The following is a 10,971-nucleotide window of genomic DNA, read 5'->3' as shown; positions in this document are numbered from 1 at the left end:
ATATTAAGTAACATTGAAAAAAATAAGCTCAGGAGGTAATTCAAAAATGAAATAAACAAGTAGCGCTGAAGGACACAAAGAAGCCTAAACTTTTCTTTAACCTTGCTTATATTCTATTGCATATTTTTAATAAAACATCATCCTGTACTAAAACGTGTGGCACAATACAAGGCATCTGGGTAAATTTCATGAGTTCCCCACTGTTTAAAATTGGTCACACTACATAATATGATCTTGAAAATGGACATCAAGTGATGAAAAGCATCACTAAAATTTGCTTTCAGCAGATCAACACTTAATAAATACTAAAAATCACAAAAATTAATCATTCATTCAATATTTTGGAATTCACTTTGCATTTCTCTTTAAATGCAGTGGAACTTTAATGTAATTGAATTAGCAATAATAAAATTAGCATTAAAACAAAACAGCAGTTAGTGTGAACTCAATTTTTAATGACATCTTTCTTCATAACAATTCACAAAGGCATCCTGAACTTTCATCTTAAAATATTTTTGATAATGTTAATATAGATAAGCATTCTCAAGCTTTCTCCTTTCATAAACCATTATTTTACAGAATGAGCAACAGAAAGAGAGCATTTAAAATAACTTTTTCATGTGATATCAAAGACCAAGACTGGCTAATTTTATTCATATTTGATGGCGAAGACTTGAAAGATTAAACCTTTGTAAACCTTTGTAAATACTCTGAACAAACATCTAAGTCTTATGCGTGCAAGTGTCCAGATCATTTCTCCTTCCAGTTATTTGATTTCTTTTCTTCATTCACTTTGTGTTGATTTAGTGAGACAGAACAAGAGATGCTAACGCTGGATACAACACAAATTGTAATGCTTGGCTCAGCTGCTATTCTCACTTTCCTATACTGCTACCGAGGCAACAGGAAATACATTGAGAAAACTGCCCACAGCAGGCATCTTCACACTGAAATAGCTGATTTTAAACTAATATTTTCTACACCATCTTTTACATTCACAATTGAGATTGAGTATCAAGAGGCTCATACATACCTTTAATATTCTCCATGGATTGCGATTCAAAAGGAGTTTCTTAAAATTCTAAAAAGCTAATCATTATACCTCAAGCGGTTTCTAAGATCAGTTCAGCAGGGTGACTTCAGTCAATTAGTTTGATTTTGCTTTATGGTTGGAAGTACAGCAGTATTTCTAGATTTTGAAATAATAATTTGTAATAATTTTATTAGTTTTAATATATTTACAATTATCTAGCTACCTTTATTCAGGCTATGTTTAGATCAAGGAAAACATCATAAGCACCTCTAAATTTCAGACTCAATAGTAAAATTTTTCTATGTTTGAACGAATTTAGCCACATTATTTAAAATGCTGTATGCTAAATGCTTAAGTAGTCTGATTGGTGGGAGAACAAAAATAATGTTGGTTTCTCTTTTTAATAAGCCAATTAACAACAGTGCAAGGTTCATTCTGTGAAGTCTCTCAAAAGTATATAAATGTGACAACCTTTGAGTGTGAAATGACTGAAATGAAGTACAGAACACATATTGGTTAGCAATTGTTCCTAGAATGATGTGGGTCATGTGATTCCACAGCAGTGGTGGTGTCATTCTTGGGAAGCTTCTGATAGATGACTACACAAATGCATTGAGAAGGCAGTCTGCTTGCCCACCATCTTAAGTGAGATCTGATGATCCAATTATACTAATGCTAGATATTCTGTATAGCATTTTCAATGGCATTTGCCATGTTGGAACAAGATCACCTGAAAGAAGTGAGTCATGCGGTTGGTACTGCATTTTGAGATTTTGTTATCCTTTAAGAAAGCACAATTACTTGAACAATTAAATTAGGATGACTAGTAGTAAGAACAGTGTAATAATGAAAATGGTGCTACAGCTATCAAGATGATTCACTGGACAAGAAAAGTCTTTCATTTGAGGCTGTTCAAATAATGTATAACGAGGGGGTACTAAAAAGTGTCACTAAGCTGCTCCAGATGTGTAGTTAATAATTAATTGCATCACTGACCGTCTCCACAAGATAATATGGAAGCAATTATAACAGCCACATTTTTAAACACAGAATTTCAAAACCAATTCTTTATCATTTTTAGAAAATTCACTGGTGGTTCAAGGCTCGTAACTAGAATTTTGCAATATCATTACTTGCTTTTACTAGTGTGAGCAACAATGAGACCTTCTTAAGGGGGGAGATGGGGAGGGAGCAATGCAAAAGCAGTTAGATGGGAATCCACGATGAATAAACAAAATTTTGTTCAGACATAATTTGGATGTGTGCCAGAAACATACTGGAGCCAAGAGACAACTTTTCAAGCATTCTGATATTCCCATGAACTACAATGCATGATGTTGATAAATTGTGTTGGGTTAACCTGGAGAATCTACACGTGTAGAAAAATACTGTATGCCTATTACTCCAACTCTTCTAATATTTAGATAACACAAAGTACAGTATTGTGTAATACAGCACTACTTATCATTTGCCAATAGGTCACCAAAAAACTGCAAATTGTCAAATGTTCCTACTCAAATTGAAAAACAAAGTCAGGAGATATTTGAAGATTAAACCTACACAAACTGAATATTTTAAATTTAGTTGGAACATATTTTAAGATAAACACTAAAATGGTATGACTTTTCAATACAAGTCAATATCCATTTTAGTTGAGGACGGGTTTGGTTGTTCAGCATTAATTAATCACGCTTCAGATGCAGTTCTTTACCCACCTCTTCCTTAAGCCCAGAAGATAAACCTCAGAGCTTATTTGATGAAAACTCGAATATAAAATGCCACAGGCCCAGTGTCTCTACAAAATTAGTGTCAGTTGCTTAACAAGAGGAACTCTGAGATACTTAATCTGGTTCTACAAAATATTATTTTAAATTCATGTGGAAAGTATTTCAAGTTAAATATTCAAATTGCTTTATAACCTTTCCTGGTACAAACCAACAAACGTAAAAAAGCTATACAGTTAAGTAATCAGCATCTGTATTCAGCATTTACAGGAGTGATGAAGGACATATTTCAGCAAGTTAAGAGTTCTTTGGCAACTGATGTATGTTTAAAACATGTCCAGTGTGACGAGAAAACTTTACACAATATATACATTAATAAAGGGTTAGAAAGTATCTGATGAACACTCAAGTATTTTGGAGTTATATAACTGTAATAAAGGCACAAGAGTCTTCTATTTTCTATTGCTTTTGAACTTCACCACACTATACCTCTGAATTAAACTAACTAGAATTCACATAGTGCTGTATTATATTACAGTCAGTTAAAACTGAAACTTTAACCATAAGGATTAAATGTTTATATCCAGTTTATAGTGATTGACACATAGGAGAAAATTCAGAAGGGGGCAGGTTTGCTCATTTAATGGAAGACATAATCTTCAGTGGGATCAATTCTATTTTAACCTTTAGTCTAAAGTGAACTGAAAAGTAGAAAGTTGGAAATTTTCTGCAATCACATTTTGCCTGTTGAACTAATGACACATTTAGATGAGAATCCCCACAATTCCATGAACTGTGAGCCACTTGAGGTTAAGAATATGGTGATATAAACTGATCAACATATATTTTGGCATAAATTAAGTAATTGAGGCATAATTCAGATGAGTACACATACTCAAATTTAGATGGCATTTATCTAGACACTTATTAACCTCCTCAGACATCAACAGAAGCAGGAGGCACATGGCATTTTCAAATTCAGGTTGGACATTGTGAATTAGGAAATGTGTAAAGGCTGTGTGAGTGCACTTCTTTAATTCTGCTTTACAATATTGATTATTAGAAAGTCACACACCTCTAAAGTAAACATTCTTAAAAAGCTGTTCTTACTGAGAAAGATTCTTCAAAAAAATAGATAAATCAAAGTTAAGTTGACAACTATTTAGAAATGATTTTTTTATAGGAAGGTACAATTATTAGTTGTAACATGGTAAGGAAGGATGCCACTTCAAATGAAAATTATGTTAACACTACAAGACTGCATTTCAAATTTTATGTTCCATATGATCAGTGCAGATCACCTGAGGCTATATTTTTAAAGAAGCACAATAATTGACTCAAGCCAACAGCCAGATGGAGGAGTTGAATCATAACTTACAAAGGCTACTTTTTATAATTTGCTTATCAAATATTACTCCATATTTACATATATAATAAAAATAAAGCATTATACATCTGACAGCCAAAGAGCACATTCACATGACTGGTACACAAAGAACAAGTGCAACAGAAACAGTACTGTCATATAATTCAAAGATAAACACATAAGTAACATCACTTCAGAACATTAAAGTTCTCACTGTAAAAAAAATCCCATTAGTAGGCATCAATAGAACTTGGAAGATCAAATTCTTACATTTCTTCTGTTTAGAGTACTCAACAATACATCATTTCAGCAATAAATAGTCCAGATAGCCCATATGTCAATGCTGATTGAAGCATACAGGAAGACAGAAAGGTTTCCAGGAGGATGATAAAAAAATGAAATGAGCTACAAAAACACACACATATAAAATTGTAATGAAATTACTGTTCCATTTGTCACAATCTTCAAGTCACAAGAAGTGACAAATAATCTTCAGTAGAAAAGTCCAAATTAATTATCTACATGTGCAGTGGTTTTGCCTCTAGGTTTACTTGTGGCTAAATGCATCAAAATGACGAAAACTAGCAGAATCTGGTCCTAACATTCAGTGCTTTGAAGCTGTGGCTAAAAGTGCAGTTGGATGGCAAAAATTCAAAACAACCTGATGGCTGTTGATTTAGAATTTTCCAGAATAGGCCAAGACTGAATGATGGATTCCATAATGCAGCACCTTTAGAAGTATTATCCCATCATGGCCATATTCCTTTCTGAAATGACAACTAAATATTTGGGGATGCATACAATATAAACAAGGTAAATAAAAATTTGCAGTCTAAGATTGGAACCTCAAGCATTTTAACTCTCATGTTTCACCATTTTAATAACAAATATAGTTTATAATTAGATGTAGCTTGTGCAGGAGACAACTCAGTTAACAGTTCCAGGTTGAAAGCTTGTCAGAGCTTCCGATAAATATTTTCTGTATGGTAATACACCATTTAGGCATCAAATAAGTTATGCATGATATACTCTCATCTCCAAATTAGCTCAAATGCTTGTTTTGTATTATCCTCCTGTTGTATTTGTGCTTGTAACTTGTAACAGCAAAATAATTTAAGATTAATGTAAATATTAAAATAGCAAGTTTGCCTTATGTGGAAATCTGAACATTATTCTTTCTTTGATTGTAGTCATAAATTTGTCTTACAAAGAACAGGATAAAAAAGATAATTTAAAAAGCTTTTCCCTTTGCTTCCCTGATATGTAGTCACTCAAACATAATGCAAATAATCAAATGCAGAGACACAATGTGACATGTGGGTGAATGGCTCAGTGGTTGCTCCACTGGTTCTGGTGCTTTATTTAATCTACAAGACCACAGCAGTAGAGTTTTACCAACTTACAATTCTAGGTAACTTTTTAAACTTTAACCATACTAGACTTGAGTATCGCAGCGTCTCATTTAATGGAATGAAGGAGGAGGAGTATAAGAAAAGAGCCTGTTGCTGATTAGAAAGCTGGAAAATCAGGTAGACCAAATTACAGGCCACTGGATACATCCTTATACAAACAGATAATGTTCATACAAGTAATTATAGCTGAGACTTTTTAGATAATAATTTCACTGATTTTTTTTTTAAAATCCTCAAGGTTCCTGTTGACAGTCCTCACTTTGCAGCTGAGAAAGAAGGGGCCTCATTTTCCCATCATGGCATAATATTAACTGAAAATATTAAGAAGGTTACGGTTTTAATTCAAGGTTTAGAGTGCCTGGCTAGTATCATGATAACTGCAATGTCATAACCACAGAGCTGTAAGCTGAGTCCATTTTCAATCTGTCAGAATTACATTTAACATAATACCTGTGCGTGACAGTCTCAAGTTTGGTCATCATTCGAAGGTCTCTCTAAGCAGCCAGCAATGACTTCATACTGTAAGTGATATCACATGCTACAGTTACAGTTGGTATGGCATGGTATGACATCACATCATGCATCCATTTCAAGACAGCTGGAGGTATTATCATAATGCCCTTACACCACAACATCTCCTATCACCTCCACAATGCTGACATTTATACTTTAAATGGGTTACCCCAGTTTTGGAACCTTATAGTGCCATTCAGGTTTATACCATTCCCTCTCTGCACCTTGCTTCTGAAATTTAACTTGATATCAAAGAAAGAAAGTTCAAATTCCATTCAAAATTGATGTCATTTTATGGGCAGAATGTGAGTACAAAATTGAAGAGGCTAGAAAGCAAGCCTCAGCTCACAACTTGTCTGTGTAAAGTGTTTTTTTCAGTTTGAAGATTTGCTTAATGAACTGGCAGAGCGACGAAGTTTCCCAGAGACGTTGGTTTTTGTGGCATGTGGCAGTGGCGGGGAAGTCTGATCTGCAAGGATAGTACCCACAGCAGAGGGCATTTCAGTGCTTAGATTTCCATTAAGAGAACCTGAAAAATTACACAAAAAGGGTGAATTAATTCACTGTTTCAAATCAATATAAATTCTAAAAATATTGAGGTAGAAGAATTACTGTTTTGGGCACAATATGTTGTTGAACTTGAATTGGTTAGGTAAGGCTTCAAGTTCAAAATTAAATTAAGTTACAGATGCAAAATCTTTCACAAACCACCACAATTGGCCAGTGTACCAATAACAACGGTGTTTTATCCCTTCACCTATCAAAAAAAAGTGTTCATAAATGTAGTAGAGAGTGGTAATCTCTTTAATTCGTTAAGAAATATAACCTGATGCAGTTTTATTCATATGTCTAAAAATGGACTGATCACCATAAACAAACAATTCTAATAAGAGAGTCCAGTTTTCCACATGAATAATCTCATTTAAAATAACTGAAAAAGACTAAAAAATATTCGTTTCATTAGTGCATAATTAATTCTTAGTAAATTAAATATTCTTGATATTAAACTTTGAAAACAGGTGTACTGCTGTCTGTGTGCCTGAGAAAATAAGAACAATTTGAAGACCCTTCCTGAATTGTAATTTTGATCTGAGAATGAGGCCGGTTCTGAGTGGGCTTGATGTGGGTTAAATGAATGTTGACCTGGCAGAAAAGACGACAGAGAAAAAAAGACCAAATTGCGGCCTTGGAATTAACTCACATATATTTATAATTCCCTGAACTCTGTGCTGGCTCAGCTGATTCTGTCCCGATTATAATGGTATTAATAGAAGCAAATGAAGAAATTTGATTCCTAGGCTCTTGCAGAACAACCTATAACAGCAATGCTATAACAGATATCTCTATCATTAAGCTTATTAAGCACAGAAGAACCCATGAAATATATAATTTGTAATAAGCATAAAGATACATCTTAACTTGAATTAGTGGTTGGAATTAACATTGATAAGGTTTCCTTTGAAATAGAAAAAGGTTTTAAAAAAAAGCAAATCCTCCTGTTCATTTGTTTATTTCAAACGTGTTTTATGCTTTTTGTATTGTAATTGTATGACATTTTAATCTGTCTTCAGAGAGCTGGTCATGGCAATTAGTGTTTACAAGCAATGATATGAATGGATTTAGTAACTTCTGGATTATTAAAGTTATACAAATTAAACCAAATGCCATGAGGAATTTTCTTCATTTATTAGAGGTGGAGTTAGGTAGTAGAGGGTAGAGAAAATGAGAGAAAAAAAAAGTGCTAAATAGGAACGTCAATGTGCCCCCACCTCCTTCTGCTCTTCCCAGCAATGACTTGAGAGAGCGGTCAGTATCCAGCAGGAAGCCATGTGAGCTAGTTATTGACTCAATTAATAGCCATTTTGCCCAGGAAAATCATTTTCGCAGTGGTGCATGGGTATCTCCTTCCTGTCCACCACCTAAGTTTGTCCAAATGTCAACTTTCAAGAGGCTAGTGAACATTGGGAGATTGGAGAGGCACAAAAATAAAATCCCATTCAAATTTCAAATCAGCAAACCCAGAGTAATTTACAGGTGGAGACTTGCCATTGTAGGATCAGTGCTTGAGTGAGGTGGCTGCCAGTTGCTTGGTCTTCTCTCATATCCATCTTGTTTAGCCCCCTCTTGGTGAAAGCTGTTAGGTGCCCAAGAAATGGCATGAGCTGTTCTGTCCTCCCTACCTCCTTATCCTATTGCCATCCCTAACTGGATGGAGATCCTAGAGACAGTTTCTTAATAGGATGCCACGCAGAACACTATCAGAGATCTTGCTGCCGCAGTGCCCAGATTTTCAACCCAAAATTGCAACTGACATCCAGAAAAAAACTAAAGGGGAAACTTTAGCTTTAGGTTTCTAAGAACTATTTAAAGAGAAGTAATCTTCATTTTATTGATTGAGATATGCTACAACAGGTGTGCAGTGAGTTGCAGAATCAAGTATAACATTTTGGAAAAATTCCAAATGCTATGACATTCATTTATTTTAAACATGATTTGTCAATTGTGCATTGTTTCCACTTATTTACACTAGGAAGGTGGATTCCACATGGGCAATTGACTTTTAAGTTATTACCTAGCTGTAAACTAGAGATTCCCTCCTTTTTTGAATTCAGTGTAGTAATGTTACAGCTGAAAGTACCTAGACAAGGAACATATAGTTTACATCAGGGAGCAGACATCCCAAACAGAAGTGAATAATAAAAAAAAGTTATAATTTGAACAGATGTTCTAATAACTCAAAACTCGAGAAAAATGTTACAGAATTCGGTGCTAGAGCACAGGTTGACAAAACGATGTCTTCTCACATTGTATAATAGGATGGAGATGCAATGGTAGCTTGAAGAAAAGAGTGAATTAAAATGAGCCAGCATACTGATAACAGTTAAGACTCAAATGTTTTGCTCGTTTCCTTTCTAAAGACATTTATTTTGGAGCAGATCTGCTCTATGCAGTTACGTCTTTTCAATCATTTCTTCAGTTACTGAATTTATCAATCAACTCTCCTTCAACTAAAATTTTCCATAACAAATTGGAACTCAAGTGCTGAAAGCAAAGGCTTCAATGTGAAATTCAGTTAGTATTGTACTACAATCTCAGAACTGGATGAAAACACATTAAGATTGTTTCAATTTCAATATTCAACATCTTAAAATATCTGTCAAGGTCCTTTCACTTGAGTTCAAACATTTTTCTCTGTAAATTAAATGATCAATCATTAGTCTGTGCACACCCAGAAACTCCAAATAATTAATTTGCGAAGATGAATCTTCAAGAAAAGAAGTTAATATCAGGGTCATCATACTTCGCCTCAATCTCTACCTATTGCTCATGCCACTTTTGTTTAGAAAATATCTATACTTTATCCTATACTTAATTGTTCTACACTATTACTCAGTTGGATTGAATTAGAAGGCAATTTTCAACAGCATTTGGACAACGGGCAAAACAATTTTCCTGAGAGGGTATTGCAGTGCCCAATTGTCTTCATGCAGTAGCTACATATCTAAAATTTGCAAAGGATCTCACTTAACAGCGATCTGATAAGAGAATGCTGGAGGCTTTCACCATTTACCATCACTTCATATCAAGCAAATAGTACTTACTCAGTACAACCAAGCATAAAGACATCCAACTTAGCACAAACGAGGAATAGAGCTTAACATTTTCCTGGTCTGCAGGATATGCCACATAATGTGGGAGGGTATGCACAGCTTTTCAATATGTCTTTCCCCTTGGCTGCTTTTGCTACCAAAGCAAAACATCTAAAATATGGCCTGTATTCAATACAGACTTCTGTCATTCATGAGAGGGTAGCCATGTGTTCTTGTGGGAACTTTCCTAATCCCAAAACAGCTGTGGTTTGTTTGGATTGCCTTTCTGCAGATCTTCACTTGGTTCTTTCAACAGCCTGTTACCTGAATCCAATATGGATGATGAAACACTTTGGTCTTCACATGCAAATTACATTACGCAATAAAACAAAATAAATAGTAAAGTTGGTTAAAGAATGTGAATCGTATAAAGAGCTTATCATTAATCATAACAGGTAGAAAGATCAATTTTCTACAAAGTTGGCAAATATCAAGTGATGTATATTGATTACCTATTTGACTACGCGTAATAGTACAAGTTAAATGTGAATAAAATCTGTTGCTGAGAGCAGTTGTAACATAAATGTAGGTGCTGTGTTGTGCACCGGTAGCAGGAGATGGGCATTCTGATGCCAGGTCCCAGGCTCACTCGCTGCCGCCTCGGGGTCAGTGCTGGGCCCACATGAGTTTGTAATGGGGTTTCTTACTGCCATCGATGCCGTCTGTGCTCAAGATAAAAAGTAAGTAAAAAGAAAGTAAAAAGAAAAGTAGTTGGAGAGGATGAGCCCTACTCGACCGCCATCCTGATTGCCTTTTAACATAGAAGTTTCCTTAGGTTTTGGTTTATATTTGTTTTTGAACAATGGATATACTATTGCTGTTTATTTTTTCCACATCTGTTTTGCCATTTCCTTTTCTTCTTAAAAGGTGTCCTCTCTTCACTGGCCAAAAGAATGGAGTGACAGCCTCTTTTGAGATGTTACATCTTTAGCGGTGTGGCAGTAGAGCTAAACAAGCTTGAATGTTTGCTTAGGAATGATTTCACAAGACAAAAGTTGTATTAAAATTTTGGCACTTTTAAAGTAAACAGTACAAGCTTTCCAGCATCATGGGCAGAAATTGTAACATTTTGAATTGTTCTCAGCAGCGGAGGGTTTGGTCACATGTGGGAAACCTGAAAAGGTAGGATATCACCCTCCCCTAAAACTTGCCCCAGTCCTGGGGAGACCACACTCTGAGGGGTGTTCATTGGCTGCAGGACAGTCTTCTGCCCCGATCTGGGTAGGGCAGGAAGTCCCCTGATCTCAGCAGTGTCACTGGGAGTTGATGAAAT

At 35.0% G+C, this 10,971-nt stretch overlaps 1 protein-coding gene across 1 annotated transcript in view; it reads right to left on the bottom strand.

Annotated features, from left to right (window-relative positions):
• Window positions 1-434: 434 nt before the first annotated feature.
• Window positions 435-10,971, bottom strand: part of LOC109931112 (Ral GTPase activating protein catalytic subunit alpha 2) — a 313,895-nt gene continuing 303,358 nt past the window's right edge. The window contains exon 17 of the mRNA XM_048600914.1: window positions 435-6,577. Coding sequence (XP_048456871.1) covers window positions 6,423-6,577 — 155 coding nt within the window. The 3' untranslated portion in view covers window positions 435-6,422. The remainder of the gene's footprint in view (window positions 6,578-10,971) is intronic.

This window comes from Rhincodon typus, chromosome 9, assembly GCF_021869965.1.
Source record: "Rhincodon typus isolate 14 chromosome 9, sRhiTyp1.1, whole genome shotgun sequence".
In the NCBI taxonomy this organism is placed as follows: Eukaryota; Metazoa; Chordata; class Chondrichthyes; order Orectolobiformes; family Rhincodontidae; genus Rhincodon; species Rhincodon typus.
This window is presented reverse-complemented; position numbering and strand designations above follow the sequence as displayed.